The following is a 19,335-nucleotide window of genomic DNA, read 5'->3' as shown; positions in this document are numbered from 1 at the left end:
ACTAACGCCCTCTGTTGTGGAGTAGCTGAATGTTTTCGAATTTGGAATTTCTGTGCAATGAGAAACAAAACAGCTGATATATCTTGGGATGTTATACTAAAATAAACCGTAACATGGTGCGTTAGGGTACATATTGAAATGCTGAATTTATAACCTAAGTCAGTTTTTACTCAAATTAAGCTGTCCAATCAAAGGCATAGTTTACGTGTACGGTATAACTATCGGTTTAAATGTGTGGGTTTGGCGACACTGGTTTTCATACTAATTATGACATTATAGCACTGCTATATGTTTTACTGTTTTGTGTTTTTAACCCATTGAGCCCCCAACGGCCAGATCCGACCGCGACACAATAGATTTTCTATTGTGTCTATGATTCCGTGGCCTGATGGATATAATATATAAATACCGGTATCGCTAATGATAATAGCGACATCTGTTTTCAAATGATGGTAGACTTATTTCTAAGCTTATATAAATATACAAAGAGGGCAGCTAACACAAAAATAACAAGATGTACATATTTTAATAATAATTCGATTGCTGTATGCTTGTTCATATTTATTTTAATGGAGAAAAAAAAATTATTTGTACTTACATATAAAATAAAACGTCAAATTATTTTATACATTACATTTACAAAAAAAAAATGCCTGTGCCACAAAAAATATTTCCTCAATTTTCTAACCAAAAAAATATTCTTTACAATCTACATCAATATTTGAACACAAATAACTATTATGGTGCGTATACACGTTCGAATTCGCTAATCGCTATTCGCCCTGTGACTCAATGGTATAATGTATCGTCGAATATTACTTTACGTACGTAAATACGAATGTCGAGGCGCACCACTGTTCACACATTTTTCTTTCTTTTGATTTTGTCCAAAACTACGTGATTCTCAAAACGAATAATGAGGGCATCGCTGACGTATTTGTGTGCGTTTTCCGCCTCGCTATTCGAGCGATTGTGTAAAAGCACTATAATAATTTATGTCTCTGTATTAACAGAGGAGATGAAGAATTTCGCGCGTCAGTGGAGCGAAACCGGGTGGTCGTGGTCATGGGCGGTGTGGTGGGGCGCGTGGCACGGCGCGCTGGCTGTGGCCGCGCTGGCCGCCGCGCTGGGCGCGCCGCCGTACGTCGCGCTCGCGCTCTGCTTCGCGATATTCGCCGCTATGTACCTGGCGCTGTACGTGCTGTGGTACTGCGGGCACAGGTGAGCACGTGGGCGGTGTGGTGGGCGCGTGGCTGTACAAATTATCGAACTAGATCAAAGACACAAAAAAGACGGATCAAGCCTGACATTCTTAACTGTATTTATTTCTTCTCTATAACATTTTTTTTAGCGAAACGAAAAAAGAAATATATCTGTCAAACCATTACACAAATATTTTCCAAAAGTTAGTCCTTAGAAGAACCAGATGAGATTATTTATTTTTGATACTCATCGGAATAAAATTTCTTTTACAACATTACTTTTCACCATGTGCAATAAAACTTTTAGGTACGAATGGTGGTGGACTGCCGGTGTACTGTCGGCGATGGGAAAGCGCTTCAGTTCTCTGTTGCTAGTGCTACAAGTTGTGTTCTGCCATCCGCCAGGGCCAAACGATCCAAGAGCCCTTCCTGCTACTCCTATAAGGTAAAATAATGTTATTGTTTAGGATTTTTTAGTGAATCATTTTTCTCTTTTTAGCAAAAAAAAAATAGAAGCTTTATTTTATTTATTTCTTTGGCAGATATATATAAATTAACTAATTTATTTGCTTTTTACTTCCAGATTCCACTTCACGGAAGGCATGAAGAGCGGCGGTGGGCAAGAGAGCGAAGCGACCCTGGTGCAAATGCTAGCGAGTCTTGCGGAGGCGCTCGAAACCCAATACGGACGTGTTTGCACGAGATTGGCCCGCGCCTTCCGACCAAAACCTGTGTCCTCTACTTCTGGTTGGAGGTGAGTTGGCTTTATCTATCCTCGTTCACTTATATTTAGTTTGTTTGTATGAATTATTCAATTAAAACCCGAATTTCAAAATGCTTTCACATATAAAAAGCTTCATAATTATTAAATGGCACTGGCTTTATTAAACAGCATTATAATTAGTTTAGATACGCAATACATTTTTCATAATAATATTTTTCCAGATGGCGACGGGCGTGTTGCATTCCACACATAGTAACATTCGAAATCAGCTTTACGTGTATTTTATTGGGGCTGTGTATTCTTGTGATATACCTCACCGATACGGATGCAGACGCATCGTAAGTACATGTTATATTATGTACAGGCACACTTCTCAAACTACCTGAAATGTTTTTATCGACATCATTTTGCTTTTGAATATGCTGTAAAATATTATACATACATACTTAGAACAGATAATTTTTTTTCTTTTGAAATATTACCGAAAAGCTGATACAAGAGAAGATATAGAGTTCGAGAAGTGTGCCTGATTTAGTAAAAGCTCATTATCACATTGTTTGTATGCATTTCCTGAGAACATTTACTATGGTAATGTTTATTTTTTTACACCATATGAAAGACGAGATTTCAATTAATAAAAAGCTCCCCAAGTTTTTGAAAAAAGCTGATATTTTGACGGGTGACTTTTCGATTGAAAATTAGGTTGTTTCTTTGGTATTAATTAAAAATAAGGCGAAAAAATAAAAATTTTCAATCAAATAAATTACAGTGTATTTGGGACATAATAAAGTAAGTTTCCACTAAATTTCGTAGAAAAAAAATACACTTTGAAGTAGATAAAAATAAAAAACCAAAAACTTGGTTTTTGGAATTTTTCACCTAAATTTTGAGTTTATGTGAAAAAATTGTAAATACAAAAGTTGTAGATCTTTTTATTACCTACAACTTTGCCATTGAACTTTTTTCCGTAGGACTTGTAGTTTTGACGGAAATCGAGAGGAACCATATTTTTCTCTTAAAAGCTCCCCCCTCCCACTTTCCGAACTCGGATTGACCGTAATTTATTTTTCCTTTTATTTTCATCATATTCCCCTCCTTTTCTAATGGGTTTCATCCGACTGCGATTTTTTTGCACTTTTTATTATTTTTAAAGGGATCTACCCCAGTCTATATATTCGAGACCAGAATTCGATGTACGTTTTCATCTTATCGACTTTTATTTAATGTTAAATTAAAAAATCTTACTCGCAATCCATCAAGAATAAAATAGTTTGTTAGTTAACCGAACCGGTGCTAATTTGTCACGTCTCTAACTACGTACTCATTTTACAATCGTGTCCCAGGCGCCGCGAAATCCAACAATGGTTGATGTTAGCGCCTTGTGCTGTGGGTGGAGCGCTAGTGCTAGCGAACGCGTGCACAGCCGGGAGGGCGCTGGTATCTCTAATCATTTACGTACTCATTTAACAATCGTGTTGTTCCCAGGCGCCGCGAAATCCAACAATGGTTGATGATAGCGGCTTGTGCTGTGGGTGGAGCGCTGGTACTGGCCAACGCGTGCACAGCCGGGCGGGCGCTCGCCGCGCTGGCCGTGCCGCCCCGCGCGCGCCTCGCCCGCCGCGCGCGCCGCGCGCACCACGCGCACGTGCTGGCCTTGCGCCCGGAGGTGCAGGCGCTCACACACACGGTGTGTTATCCATACTAATATTATAAATGCGAAAGTAACTCTGTCTGTCTGTCTGTTACTCAATCACGCCTGAACTACTGAACCAATTTGCATGAAATTTGGTATAGATATATTTTAATACCCGAGAAAGGACATAGGATAGGTTTTATCCCGGAAATCCTACGGGAACGGGTTTTTCTCTGAAAACGCGGGCGAAGCCGCGGGCGGAAAGCTAGTAATTTTATATGTGTCGTTCGTAAGTTTATATGTGACGAACTTGAAATGAACCGGAAGTTTGATGCAATCTCGTGCTAACGCAGCGCCCGAATGTGCAGGCGCGTGTGTATGCACACTATAATATGTGTGTTGCTTCATATCAATTTAAAATTTGTTGTATAAAAAATTCAGGAACACGTTTCCGGAACTCCATCGTTAATTCGATAAAATTTTATGTTTAGACTGCTTCAAATTCAAATACATTTTTTTAGTAACTTAGTTTAAAAAAACTTCGCAATTTTAAACACAGATGTAATACAAACTTTACATGTGAATTACGGTAATAGAATATCTTTTATCAAATACAACTAAAAAAATGTATCCGGTTTTAGGTGTCATGTCTGGACGCATTCACGGGCCAGCAAACCCGTCTAGTGGTGGTCGTGGATGCCCTGGACAGCTGCGAACAAGAGAAAGTGCTAGCTCTACTAAACGCCGTGCACGCGCTATGTTCCGACCCTAAGAGCCCGTTCATACTACTGCTGGCTATCGATCCGCATATTATCAGCAAGGTGAGCATCTTTTCTGAACTTTAATGATTTATTGAACACGAAATATGTTTTTTGATGTAAAAAAAAAAAACAATTACTTTTTGCAAATTTTTATATTTATGTACACTTGTATTTTTATACTTCCTTCATTTTTAGTTATTTTATCAGTATTTATTTTATGCTAATATTATGGTTTTACGTACTTTAAATGCGTAAAACACTACGTAAAACAAATTGACAGTTGTTTACAAATCAAACAAGTCTGTCTTTGTATTACGATAAGAAAAGTAAGTCCAATAGTATTTATAATTATACCACGATTTTCAGTACTTACATCTTTTACCATATTACTTTTTGTCACCATTCTTATTTCCGCAATAAATCACATCTTTTCAATCTTCTAAAATTTCTCGTCAATTTTATTAACCTCTAAGGGCTGATTTTTCAATCGTTGGTTAAAACTTATCCGTCCAATAAAGTATTGCACGATAATATTAAAATGTCACCTGTAAACTGTCAAATGCAGGTAATTAGAATACATTTATGAAATGGTAGTTTAATACGTTATTCAACGAATACATTTTAACCAAGGATTGAAAAATCAGCCCTAAGAATACTTAATAATTACTTTTTAATACAATTTTGAAACTCAATTGATATATTTTACTCATTTAATTTATATTTTCATTCTTGATATATTTTACTCATTTAATTTATATTTTCATTCTTGATATATTTTACTCATTTAATTTATATTTTCCAGTTGAACAAAAAAAAAATGTATACAGAATTTCATTTTTTTATTTTATTTTCTGTTTTTCTTCACTTTACTAGTTAACATTACTACGTTTCGTTCTAACACGTTTCCAATGCGCAGGTTGCTTGGATGGAGGTTAGTTCCGAGTTGGAGTGTCCGTGTCTCGATTAGTTTGCGACTAGCCTTGTACATATACCGTATATCGATGACGTGTGCTTGCATGCTTTATCCTGCCTCAGTTGCCAAATTTATTTTATTTTTATCCTATAAATTGGCGTTGTATTGCATGCGATGTAAATACTTTTTATATCGTCAAAGTAATAAGTCAGCACAGTCGGCTGATTCGAGAACTATTCTTAGAAGGATAACTTAGAATGTGTTGGAGTTACAAACTTTTTAGGATAAAAGTTGTTTTAAATGTACATTCAGTCAGTCTTGGCTTTTAGGTAGGTACAGAGACGTACAATGATTTCTAATGTAGAAAGGGGTTCTAGTGAATTAACAAAACAATTTATATAACATAACGTATAACGAATAGAGAAAAAGTTATATCGGAAAATCTTGAGCAAAAATAAAGTATGCAATACTGGCCTCTTAAGGTTGATGTTCCGACCGTCCCTCCATACATTTTTGATTACCTCTAAACACTTAACACAGACACTATTTCTTTAAAACTAATCATTTTATCACTTCTCTATAATGAAATGTGTGCGCGTTCGACCTTTTTAATCGATAATTTACAATGTTTACTTAGAAAAACAACAGTAAAATACCGGAAAAATTTGACACTTCTACAGTAGTGTGCGTGACTTTTGCCAAGCGAAACACGACATAAAGCACGACATCTAGCGCATAGACTATATACTTATTACAGATCTAGCGCGTCAATGTCTAAACGAAAGGCGATGTTTAGACATTGACGCGCTAGATGTCGTGCATTCGCGTTCGTTATCTTATGCATAATGAGCATAATTCTAATAAATCAAAGTTCTGTGTAAAAATTGAGTAATTTCATTTCCAATCGTTCAAAGAAAATAACAATAAAATAAAATAAAACTAATGACCTTAGAAACTATGTTTTTTTTTTATTTATTACTCATTATTGTTCGTCCGTCGTAGGTCTGTAAACTGTATTGTACACTGAAGGTAAATGGTACTGTAGGTACTTTAGTTCGGCGTCGTCGCTCGTCGGCTTGATATAAAATTACATTCTTGATTTCATTGACACGCGCTATGATTTGCGCGCGGAATTTCTTGTGTTGTGAATTTATTTTTGTATGCTATGCATTTTAATTGATTCAAATTGCAATGTTTCTCTAGTATGCATTTGAGACTATATTGTAAATTGTAATAATTGATCGTGGGTATAGTAATTAATTATTCTAATAACGCAATTAGTAATATATGTATTTTCGGTGGGATTCAAAACAAAAAATTGGCCCGTGATTTTTATGAAATTTCACCACATTGCAAATCACATCAATCATAGTTCATACACATGTATGACGAAAGTGATTAGTATTGTGGCTAACATTGACTCATCAGTTCATCACTGAAACCAGTGATAAATCAGTACCTAAGTATATCATATTGTGTTTGAATATTTTTAAACAATGATATAAGTATACAATTATTATAAATCGGTAAACTATCAAAGTAATCACAAACTTGCAAACATTGGTAAAATGTCCAGTAGTTTATGAGCCTATTCATTACAATCAAACAAACAAACAAAGTTTTCCTCTTTATAATATTAGTGTAGACAAACACTATGAATACGATCACGAATGCAAATTCGGGGATTTTCTAATTATTGCTAAATAATAATTGAATTCGTTTTGAAATACTCTATAATTTTTAGTGTATAAATAGACATTTATAATGTGGTGCTCATTTTTTTTTGTACTGCTAACGCTATTGTAGGTACCTATTTTCGTTGTTTTATTTCAAGTGAACACGGCCATACAATTTTGTCACGAGCCGCCTATGATTGTAGGTACTTTTGTTAGGCTCCTTCGTCGTCCGCGTCGCGTCGGCTCGAAAGTTCTTGATTTCATTGTCACGCGCTATGATTTGCGCGCGGATTTTCTTGTGTTGTGAATTTATTTTTGTATTATTATTATTTTTTATTTTTTTTTTATTTTATTGATTCAAATAAAATATTTCACTAGTATGCATTTGAGACTATATTGTATTATGTATAATTTATCGTAGGTATAGTTATTCTTATAACGCAGTTATATTTTCGGTGGGACAATTTGACCCGTGATTTTTCTGAAATATCACCACGTTGCAAATCACATCAATCATACACACGTATGACGAAAGTATAGTGGCTATAAATATAATTGACTCATCAGTTCATCACTGAAACCAGTGATAAATCAGTATATCATATTTTATTGTGTTTGAATATTTTTTAAACAACGATATATACCTACAATATTATTATAAATCGGTAAACTACCAAAGTACTTCCGAATTTTCAGACAGACAAACAAGTAGTTTGAACACGCAGTTTTCTTATACTACCTAGTAGCAAAAATCAAAACCATAATATTATGTTTACCTACTATATTTTACTAAAAGTCGAGTGCGTCGAAATCGTAAATAATAATATGTTTTTCACCTTCCTGGTTATTTTCCCATAGTAAATAGTGTTTTAGGTTTGTTGTTGTAGGTAGGAATAATAATAATTATTCTTACATGTTGGTTATGAAATGTATATTGAAATAATTTACTTTTACAAATCATTAGTGATATTAGTTTTGAGTGAAAATGCTTGGATCAGCATAATATTATATGGTACTTCAAATACATGTTTTGATAAAAAAAACAATAGTGTAATAAAATAAAACTGCGTTTTATTGTAATCAATGTTGACAATTTTAAATTCCAAAATTATTGATCAATAAAATAGTTTACACCAACAAATATAACTTTTATTTTTATAACAATCGTTCATAATATAAACCGTAGCAGGTGGCGTTTTGAAGTTCTGTCTACTCATACAGAAAAATGGAAAACTTGTTTTTTTTGTAAACAATTTATTACTCATGTTGTTTGGCAACTCGAAGCGTGGTCGTCCGTCGTAGGTACTTTTGTTCGGCGTCGCGTCGTCGTCCGCGTCGGCTTGATATAAAACATTCTTGATTTCATTGACACGCGCTATGATTTGCGCGCGGAATTTCTTGTGTTGTGAATTTATTTTTGTATGCTATGCATTTTAATTGAATCAAATTGCAATATTTCTCTAGTATGCATTTGAGACTATATTGTAATAATTGATCGTGGGTAGGTATAGTAATTAATTATTCTAATAACGCAATTATATTTTCGGTGGGATTCAAAACAAAAAATTGGCCCGTGATTTTTATGAAATTTCACCACATTGCAAATTATATATTATACAATTACAATTACAATTATTATAAATCGGTAAACTATCAAAGTAATTACAAACTTGCAAAATATGCTTTTCCGAATTTTCAGACAGACACACAATTTTATTAGTTTGTTTTAGCAAAGTAGGTACCTATACCTATACGCTTACGTCGCGCGTCGCGTCGTCGAAAACGGTGCGCCCAGAAACAAACATACCTAATTCAGTTACAATCCTTTTTTTGTTCCGTAATTTATTGTATTTATTCTAATACGATTTTTTTTATTCGTCGGCCAGTTCTACTAGGTATAAAAAGATAAAATTGAAATATAATTATTGTAGCGACAGCCATATTATGTTACTATGTTTTCGTAAATATGTTTTTCACCTTCCTGGTTATTTTCACATAATCTTATCTTATATATAAAAATGAATCGCAAAATGTGTTGGTAAGCGCATAACTCGAGAACGGCTGAACCGATTTCGATCATTCTTTTTTTATTATATTCCTTGAAGTACGAGGATGGTTTTTATGTAGAGAAAACGTAAATATTATGTACCACGGGCGAAGCCGGGGCGGACCGCTAGTATATATATATAAATGAATCGCAAAATGTGTTGGTAAGCGCATAACTCGAGAACGGCTGAACCGATTTCGATAATTCTTTTTTTATTATATTCCTTGAAGTACGAGGATGGTTCTTATGTAGAGAAAACGTAAACATGTACCACGGGCGAAGCCGGGGCGGACCGCTAGTCTTATATATAAAAATGAATCGCAAAATGTGTTGGTAAGCGCATAACTCGAGAACGGCTGAACCGATTTCGATAATTCTTTTTTTATTATATCCCTTGAAGTACGAGGATGGTTCTTATAGCTAGAGAGCTAGTTAGTTTAGTTTTAGTGCAGTGGCAGTGTAAATGTTGTTGTTGAGGTTATGTAAATTTAACACTTTAGTTAACTACCAAGATATAAAGAAATGAGGATAGGACACAATAACTATTGGTTGAGGTATTTATAAACTCATAATATACTTTTAAAAAAATCACGTTTTAATAAATTTCTAGAATTAAATTAGAACAGCTGATTCAAAATAGCCTAAAAAATCTTAATAATAATAATTACGCTTCACAGCAAGAAGAAATGTACCATATGTACCCGCACAAAGTCGATATTGTGTTGCCTACCGTTCGACTCAATGGCTAGGGTTGTAACTACCTTTAATAATTATTACCAAACTAATAAACCGAGTGATGCGAAATAACCATAATTCTTTTAGAGTTTGATAAAATGATCAGGCAGGTATTTTCTTTAATCCTCTGAATTCTCGGTTACTAAATTGTATCGTTGAAATTATTCTTAATCGCGTAAATTTAATAAATAATCATATGGAAAACACTTTTCATTTGTTTTTTTACTTTCACGCCCAACTACTATACAATAATTACGTTGTTTCGGTATTTTGACGAGAAAACGCAGGAAACATCCGTTGTATCATTTTAGATAGATTGTATATTTTGTATCTGTAGAATTGAAATCAAAGCTATGTATATGTTGTCTCCATTCTTTTCTTATCGGATTGTTGATCCCAATGCGAATGCGTCACTTAAATTTTATAAAAGACAATTAAGAACATCAAAAATAAAGTGATACGTAAATATTTCACAGTGCAATATATTATGTAATTAATAATAATTATATATTTATGAAAAAATAATTACATCAGATTTAATAATAGCAATTGTTTTGAATGTACATAATATGAATAAATGATTACATCATAATAGTAATAATCACAATTGTTTTATTTCCCATTTGTTGCAACCCTAGCATATTTTCATGTAGCAGCAGAAGTACCTACACTGGCGGCGCGGCGGCATCGTGCGACATCAAAGGCATTGCCTTACTAGGTAAGTTTATAATGACTCATTTCTTTTATTATATAATTTACGTTTTACTTTTACAGAATCCGATTCAATGGATTATGAAGACGAGTCACACAACGCCATACGATAGTGATGATGAATGAACATTTCAATAAATGCATGCGTGTTTTTTTATGTTGTTTTGTAATTGTTAATTGTTTCTTAAATAAAGAAATAAACTAAATATTTAAATGATGATTTGTTATTTGCAACACAACTTTATATTTGAGATTCTTTACAAATGTATATTTAGTTTTGTATCATCAAATTTATAAATTTTATTCCATAGTTTTCAAAATTAAATGTAAATGACCATAAAAACATTAATAAAGTAAATCATTGATGTAAGGTCAGGGAACGTAATACATATATACATCTGACCATGTAGAAGCTAAGTCTTGTTGACTGCTGAAGTCTGTAAAGTTTTGTTGTCTGCTGAAGTCTGTACGCAATGAAAATGTCTGCCGTTTCGAAAATAAGTTTTTAAGACCCTAATAAATAAAATATATGAATGGCAGATCTGGTCAAATACTTTCAAAATTGTATTTTTTTCAGCACTTTCATAAGTGTCTGCCAGAATGTTATCCGCGTGATAATGGTCTGCCATTGTTATTTTCCGATAGTAATAATAATCTATTTTCAAATATCAAAATGGCAGACGTGGTCAAATGGTTTCAAAGTTCGCCAAAAATTTCCACCTGTCTTACCTAAGCGCGCGCCCCGTCCACCACTCTGGGCTTAGTGACTCCTCATCTCATGTGTAGTAGGTATAGGGGAATCAACACACAAAAATCCAGGTCTGGTCAAATACATACAGGTAGCTTTGCGCTAGCTCTCTAGCTATTACTTCTTATGGAGAGAAAACGTAAACATGTACCACGGGCGAAGCCGGGGCGGACCGCTAGTAAATAATAAAATAATAAATAGTGTATTAGATTTGTTATTGTATCTTGTATACCTACGAATAATTATTCTTACGTCTTGTTGGGAAATGTTCAAATACCTACCTATTGAAATAATTTACTGTTACAAATCATTAGTGTTATTAGTTTTGAGTGAATAGGCATGGATCAGAAATTCAGAATATAATATGCTACTAACTACTCAAATACATACATGTTTACACAACAAACACCACTGACCTCTATAACTATAAGTTATAGAGGTCAGTGACCGTCAGTGACAAACACTATGGATACCTACGCTCGCGAATGCAAATTCGGTGATTTACTAATTATTGATACCTAGTCATTGAATTCGTTTTGAAATAGCCTGTACTTTGTAATTTTTAGTGTTATAGACATTTATAAAATGTGGTGCTCATTTTTTTTTGTAATAAATTATCCTGCTACGCTATTGTATTTTCGTTGTTTTATTTCAAGTGAACACCCATACAATTTTGTCACGAGCCGCCTCTGGCCTCTGGGTGAAATCAACCAGTCAAATGATTTTTGTTCTAATTGTATTTTGGTAGTAGTTTGTTTAGAATTTACATTACCATTGTTTAATTTTTATTTTGTATTTGCAGTAAAATAAAAAGATGAAAAACTTCATTAGGTATATTGTACGACACCTCACTCTGAATCGCGCTAGCGAAATTTTTTCGTTACAGAGCACATATACAACTTTCGGACAATCTTCATTGAGGCCGGCCGGCAAATCGAGTATGTCGAGAAACTTCACTTATTCGATGGAGGTATTCTACCTTCCTTCCTCCACAGTTGTGGGACCCCGACGTGCATTGAACACGCAGCTTTCTGATACTAGTAGCTAAAATCAAAACCACAGATATGTCTGTGATCAAAACCATAATAATATTTTTACCTATTATTTTACTAAAAGTCGAGTGCATCGAAATCGTAAATATGTTTTTCACCTTCCTGGTTTTTTTTCCATAGTAAATAGTGTTTTTGATTTGTTGTTGTATGAATAATTATTCTTACTTGTTGGTTATGAAATGTATTTTGAAATAATTTACTTTTACAAATCATTAGTGATATTAGTTTTGAGTGAAAATGCTTGGATCAGCATAATATCATATTTGCTACTTCAAATACATGTTTTGATAAAAAAAAAACAATAGTGTAATGTAGGTAATAAAATAAAACTGCGTTTTATTGTAGGTAATCAATTTTGACATTATTTATTTCCCAAAATTACAATAAAATAGTTTACGCCAACAAATATAACTTTTATTTTTATAACAATCCTACTTCCTACTAATGCGAAAGTTTGTGAGGATGTGTATGTGTGTGTTTCACGCAAATACTACTGAACCGATTACAATGAAATTTAGCACACATATAGAACGTAACTTGGACACATTGAATAGGTTTTATCCCGGAAACCCCACGGGAACGGGAACTATACGGTTTTTTTTTTTTGAAAATGCGGGCGGAAAGCTAATCGTTCATAATAATATAAACCGTAGCAGGTGGCGTTTTGAAGTTTTGTCTACCCATACAGAAAAATGAAAACCACAGGAGATTGCCCAAGTGACTATGGCACTTGGTATCGCAATCAAACTTATTGTGTCAAGATGAAATATAGCTCAATTTAAAGCTTGATGTTAGTACTTTTAGATATGATTAAAGTTTTTATGTAAATAAGCCGCAGTTCGCGACAATAAAAATAAAACAATAGTTTTATTCAACACTTCAAAAAACTACTTAATCGAGTTTAAACTAACGATGAACGTTAAGTTTTACATTTATTACATAGGTAATATTTTAATTTACAAGACAAATGTGAAAAGTAAATCGTAATTTAAACATTATTTCAAAATAACATCGAACAATGCGTCGAACACATTCATTTGACATTTCAAATAGAAACTATGACATATGACGTTTGCAAGAGAGATAGATATAGGTATGTGTCAAAACAAAACTTTTACTTTTATTTCTATTTATTCGGTATAATTACAACTTAATAGTGATAAATATGATCATTATAAATACAAATAGGAATTAACAATATCACGAACACGTGACACAACTAGTATTTTACCGATTCCATACGTAGTCATACATGTTTCAAAAGAAAAACTTTTACTTTTACTATTATTTCAATTTATCCGGTTTAATTAAGACTTAATATTGATACATATGATCATTATAAATACAAATAGGAATTAACAATATAACGAATACGTGGCACAACTAAAATTTTACCGATACCACCCGTGGTCATTCTCCTTTGTGGGTCATTTGTAACAGGATGGCGGTTCTACAGCGAAAAAAGAAAAATGATGGTCAGAACGCTGATACCGGATACCTTAAGATACTGTAATATAAAATATTACTAGATTAGATAAAATATTATAGGTAGTATCTTCACCGTGTGTGACGCGCTTTACATTCACGCCATCTAGAGTTAAATCTTTATCATTTTTGTATACGTCTGTGTGTGTAAACGACCCTGTATGCAATGACAGATGTTAAAACGCATAATTTTACCGAATTGGGTGGATTTTAAGGCAATGATATAACATATTTCAATAAAATATAATATTCAGTAACCGCCATGACTATTCCTAGGTTTGATGACTATTCCAATTACGCAAAAACTCAAATAAACTAGAAATGTAGAATTCAGCGCCATCTAGCGGGATATTGGCTGGGAACAGATCGTAGCAATCACCTTAAACAGGTTCGGTCCTTTAAAGCCGGTCATACTTCAATCAGTTAAAATAAAAATAAGAGGGTTTGTAAGAAACAATTATAAAAAGGTGTATTATATATGTAATAGAAATCTTCATAAAAACGTGTCCATAAAAAAACACAGGCAGTAGAAATAAACAGTCGCCGCGCGCTGTCCGAGAGCAACATCGGCGGGTGGGACTACCTCCGCAACATGGTGCAGCTGCCCTTCTACCTGCAGAACTCCGCTCTACGCCGGGTCAAGAGCGCCCAGCAGTCCGCCGCTAAACGCATGCAGACTATCGCGGCTGATGACTTCTCTACCTCGTTGCAACGCTCCGTAAGTTGTAGAATATTAAACCGAAGTCACTTTCAAGTGACCCATGAAATAAATTGTGCCAGGCTAAAAATATTATAAAATTTGACAAAGTTTCGATAGGTCCGATATCCGGGATTGCGTTTATTTCACACTCGCCCACGACTTTGTATATGCATCCCCGTTTTTCCCCGTTCCCGCAAGAATTTCGGGAAATCCTTTCTTAGCGGATGCCTACGTCCTAACATCTACCTGCATGCCAAATTTCAGCCCGATACGTCCAGTGGTTTGGGCTGTGGGTTGATAGATCACTATATCAATCACCTTTGAGTTTTATATAATTATATAGATATATAGATAGATTAATGTTGTTTAAAGTTACTTGAAAAAATTAGACCATTACATATATTCCAAACAGCAGCTATTACATAAGTGGTGAAGATATCTTAACATTATGATAATTAGATTCATAAATACTCTTAATCTGTCCAAAAAATATAACAAAACAACACTCCAGGTGTCAGCACGTCGCCTATCATCCACCTCCGAGCTGATGTCCAGCCAGGAACGCATAAAGACACAAGCTACCAAAGAAAGTGTCCGTCGTCTCCGCCCCTCCGAGTCGATTGCATCGTCAGTCGCGTCCGGGCTGCACCGCGCGCCGGTCGCCCCGGCGGGCGCTGCGGACCTTGGTCGTGTGCTGCTGACGGATGACTACTTTAGTGACGTCAATCCCAGGAGCATGCGAAGGTTGATGAACGTGCTGTATGTTACCGGTAAGTGGGGAAACACACGATCGCGTCGTCAGTTGCGTCCGGGCTGCACGACGGACGTTATTTTACGAATGCGTTTTTAGTACGAAGGAGATTTATGCAGAATTTGTATATGGGTCAAGAAAGCTTTACTAATATTTATCCAGCTCGAAGGACCAAAACAGATTTTGTCAATAGTTATTTACGGAGTACTTATAATTATGGAATCTCAAAAACAGTGTATATTAAAGAAAAAGGAATGCATATCTTAATTATTATTGTATAATTTATTTATATTTTCAGGACGCTTATTAAAAGCATTTCAAATTGAATTCAATTGGTACCAGTTAGCGTCATGGGTGAATCTGACTGAGCAGTGGCCGTTCCGCACTTCGTGGATCATCTATCATCATGAGACATACGAAGAGCATATAGATGACTCGACTTCGCTTAAACATCTTTATGATAAGTATGTACTATTGCTAATATGAAAGTATCTAAAGTAATGAAATAAGAACAAAAAAGAGCTTCTAAAAGATTTATCCCTTACTCATTCTACTTTTCACACATTCAGATTTAGAAAATTTCTGTCCAAATTGAACTTACAAGCCATCGTAATTTTGACCAATTTGATATTTTCTAGGGTGAAACCTCTAATGAGTGGTCTCCGTGAAGCCGGAACTCTCATGGAGCTCGATCGCGATGAACGCAAATTAGAAGTCTTCCTTAGCTTCCACCGCGCCACGCTCACAGCTGCAGACCTTAAGATATTCTTGCCTTTTACTATCAACCTGGACCCGTATATCAAGAAGGTTATCAAAGGTAAGTTGCAGATATTCAAGTTTAGGGCGGATTTTTTTCAGCTGGAAAATTATCTTAATCTTAGTCTTAATCAAAAAAAAATGCTACGAGAACTCTATTGCTTTGGTTTGATATATGATATTATATTATATGTGAAAAAAAATTCAACAATTTTGTCGCTTTTTAATACCCTGATGAAATATAACTCTTTCCATAATTTAATACAATTTTATATAAAAAACCAAATTTACATACTCCAAATAGGGTATTTGCTGTGTAAACAGGATATTAATTAACGTAATTTTTCAGAGGAACACTTACAATCGGGTATAGAAGAGGACTTAGGTGCGGGTGGTGCGGCCCCGTATCACCCAGCGTCACATAGCAGGCATCTACATTCCAAGCTTTTACAAAGGAAACAGGTTCGATTTAATTCACTTAAATATTGTAATTTAAATGTTTCTTATATAGAATATTGTTCCACATGTTCTATTTCGATCACAGAACAATCTGTTATCTACTATTTTAATAAAAAAAAAGACGGATTGATATTTTGGAATGGTATCCGTCTTACGCATGGAATAGAAGGGCTAAAAAAAAACAGCCATCTTACGCTTTTTCGATCAGGCCACGTGTCCTGACGCGAGTTTAAGATTTTATACCCAACGCCGCTAAAGAAGTTGTCACTTCAAAAAATTCTTGAGATGTCACTTCCGCATCTTGTATTATAAAACTTTTTCAGAAGTTTTATATTAATCTTATTTCTACCTCCTTGTAACAGAAAGTGCAGCCCGTAGCTCCCACGCCCCAACAGCCAGCCCAGCAGTGGGCGGCGTGGGCCCAAACCAGTGGGAACACCTTGTCGCCCCCGCAGGCCCCCACACCATACCAACCGAATCAGATGCCTGTGGTTGCTGCGAACCCGTTGCTCTTGCTCAAAACAGCTTTTCCGGGGATTGTAAGTTTTATTAAAAATTATATTTTTAATTTACTTACATCTTGTTAGTCAAACGAAATGTACTTAGATGATATTTTTTTTTTGCATATGAAACTTTTTCATGCTTTACTTTTTTACTTGTTTTATCCTGATATTAAATTATAAAAACATTATTTCTTAGCGTTGAGATTATTCAGTTTCAGACTATTCGTTTTAATCACAGAACAGTAAGAACAAATAGAAATGTGATGTGGGCGTGGCCCACGTGTCACTAGTAAGGTAAGATCACCTAACTTGCTCTCAGTTGTGCGCAGAAAAATATGCGAGTCGGTTGTCAACTGTCAAACCTTTTTTCCATATTTATTCATTAATTAGGACGTGTTGTTCGGTATTAGAGTGGAAAAATGATAGCAGACGAAATAATATCAGCAATGGAGGCATTTCATACCACCGGTAAGTCTTATTTTTATTTATTTTACATATATTTTATGTTATAAATTCGCTTGTCGTAATTTGTCAAAAATTTATAAAAATATCTAATCAAAATGAACCTTAATTCATAAGAAATTAGTACTATTATAGATTGAACAGCAAACAAGACTTTCTGGAATATTATTGCAATAAACAAACGAATGTCGGTTTAGTGATGGTTGTGGCGCATATCGACTGTATCGATACTTTAGAAAAGACAAACATTATAAATATTACATTTTATTTTATTTTTCCTTAGCTTTCATTTGTCCAATTTATTTATAGATTTCCCAAGGAGGCTAATTTAAAAGGGAAATGGATAAATGCAACGTGATGAGTTAACTGGATGCCGAACAGCACTAAGCAGTCTAACAAAGGCCACGGATACATCAAACCTACGGCAGTTCCAAGATTTAAAATAATGCATTTTTTCTGTTTGTATTTTGTAAATATAGATTTATACTATTCTGTTCCGTTTTTTATTTAATAATAATAATACGAAAAGACGTACTTAGTAGTCATAAACATACTCCAAAATGTGACACATTATACTATACTCATATAATAGAAAGTACCAAAAAATTATTTATTTGTGAATTATCGATAACAAGGCTGACATCCCTTAGGGCATAGCATCAGGTTGATGTCACGTTAATGTCAATAATGTAGAGTGACACAAATTGCAATCTTATCTCTATGTGTTGAGGTTCAAAGTTATATCTATCGAAAACTAACGCCCTCTGTTGTTGAATAGCTGAATATTTTCGAATTTGGAATTTCTGAGCAAAGAGAAACAAAACAGCTAATAGACCTAGGGATGTTATACTAAAAAAAATATACCGTAACATCATGCGTTAGGGTACATATTGAAATGATGAATTTAATACTTACAGTCAGTTTTTACTCAAATTAAGCTGTCCAATAAAAGGTATAGTTTACTTGTAGTGTACTGTTTAGCTATCGGTTTAAATGTGTGGGTTTGGCGACAGTGGTTTTCATACTAATTATGACATTATAGCACTTCTATTTGTTCTTATTGTTCTGTGGTTTTTATTATGAGTTATGACGTCACAAAATGGCGTTAAGTCGATCTTATTCTTACTTGTTTCGCGTAGTACTAATACGATATCCGTTACCATGGCAACAGGGTGACGTGTCCAACGTGCGGCTGTCAACACTGACGGTAGAGCGCGTGTGCCGGCTGGTGCGGGACGCGCTGGGCGCGGGCGGCATGGCGGCGGCCAGCGCGCTGCAGACGCACCGCGTGTGCGGCCTCGTGCTCGCCGTGTGCCGCCTGCCCGACCTCAAGCCGGTGAGTGCTGTGTGCTGTGTGCTGTGTGCTGTGTGCTGTGTGCTGGGCGCGGGCGGCATGGCGGCGGCCAGCGCGCTGCAGACGCACCGCGTGTGCGGCCTCGTGCTCGCCGTGTGCCGCCTGCCCGACCTCAAGCCGGTGAGTGCTGTGTGCTGTGTGCTGTGTGCTGTGTGCTGTGTGCTGTGTGCTGGGCGCGGGCGGCATGGCGGCGGCCAGCGCGCTGCAGACGCACCGCGTGTGCGGCCTCGTGCTCGCCGTGTGCCGCCTGCCCGACCTCAAGCCGGTGAGTGCTGTGTGCTGTGTGCTGTGTGCTGTGTGCTGTGTGCTGTGTGCTGGGCGCGGGCGGCATGGCGGCGGCCAGCGCGCTGCAGACGCACCGCGTGTGCGGCCTCGTGCTCGCCGTGTGCCGCCTGCCCGACCTCAAGCCGGTGAGTGCTGTGTGCTGTGTGCTGTGTGCTGTGTGCTGTGTGCTGTGTGCTGGGCGCGGGCGGCATGGCGGCGGCCAGCGCGCTGCAGACGCACCGCGTGTGCGGCCTCGTGCTCGCCGTGTGCCGCCTGCCCGACCTCAAGCCGGTGAGTGCTGTGTGCTGTGTGCTGTGTGCTGTGTGCTGTGTGCTGTGTGCTGGGCGCGGGCGGCATGGCGGCGGCCAGCGCGCTGCAGACGCACCGCGTGTGCGGCCT

At 36.0% G+C, this 19,335-nt stretch overlaps 1 protein-coding gene across 1 annotated transcript in view; it reads left to right on the top strand.

Moving 5' to 3' along the window:
* Arms (Ankyrin repeat-rich membrane spanning) overlaps positions 1-19,335 on the top strand; it is a 33,735-nt gene that overhangs the window by 9,491 nt on the left and 4,909 nt on the right. The window contains exons 10-22 of the mRNA XM_089699297.1: positions 1,014-1,221; positions 1,510-1,647; positions 1,786-1,956; positions 2,148-2,264; positions 3,412-3,613; positions 4,201-4,380; positions 14,211-14,405; positions 14,899-15,157; positions 15,437-15,602; positions 15,777-15,955; positions 16,244-16,356; positions 16,716-16,892; positions 18,490-18,654. Of these exons, the coding sequence (XP_089555423.1) occupies positions 1,014-1,221; positions 1,510-1,647; positions 1,786-1,956; positions 2,148-2,264; positions 3,412-3,613; positions 4,201-4,380; positions 14,211-14,405; positions 14,899-15,157; positions 15,437-15,602; positions 15,777-15,955; positions 16,244-16,356; positions 16,716-16,892; positions 18,490-18,654 (2,270 nt within the window). The remainder of the gene's footprint in view (positions 1-1,013; positions 1,222-1,509; positions 1,648-1,785; positions 1,957-2,147; positions 2,265-3,411; positions 3,614-4,200; positions 4,381-14,210; positions 14,406-14,898; positions 15,158-15,436; positions 15,603-15,776; positions 15,956-16,243; positions 16,357-16,715; positions 16,893-18,489; positions 18,655-19,335) is intronic.

The sequence above is a fragment of the Colias philodice genome, chromosome 9 (assembly GCF_061535455.1).
Source record: "Colias philodice isolate Cphi_HAF_F1 chromosome 9, ilColPhil1 Martin Lab GWU primary, whole genome shotgun sequence".
NCBI lineage: Eukaryota > Metazoa > Arthropoda > Insecta > Lepidoptera > Pieridae > Colias > Colias philodice.
Note: the sequence above shows the minus strand (reverse complement) of the source record. Positions and strands in the feature narration are given on the sequence as shown.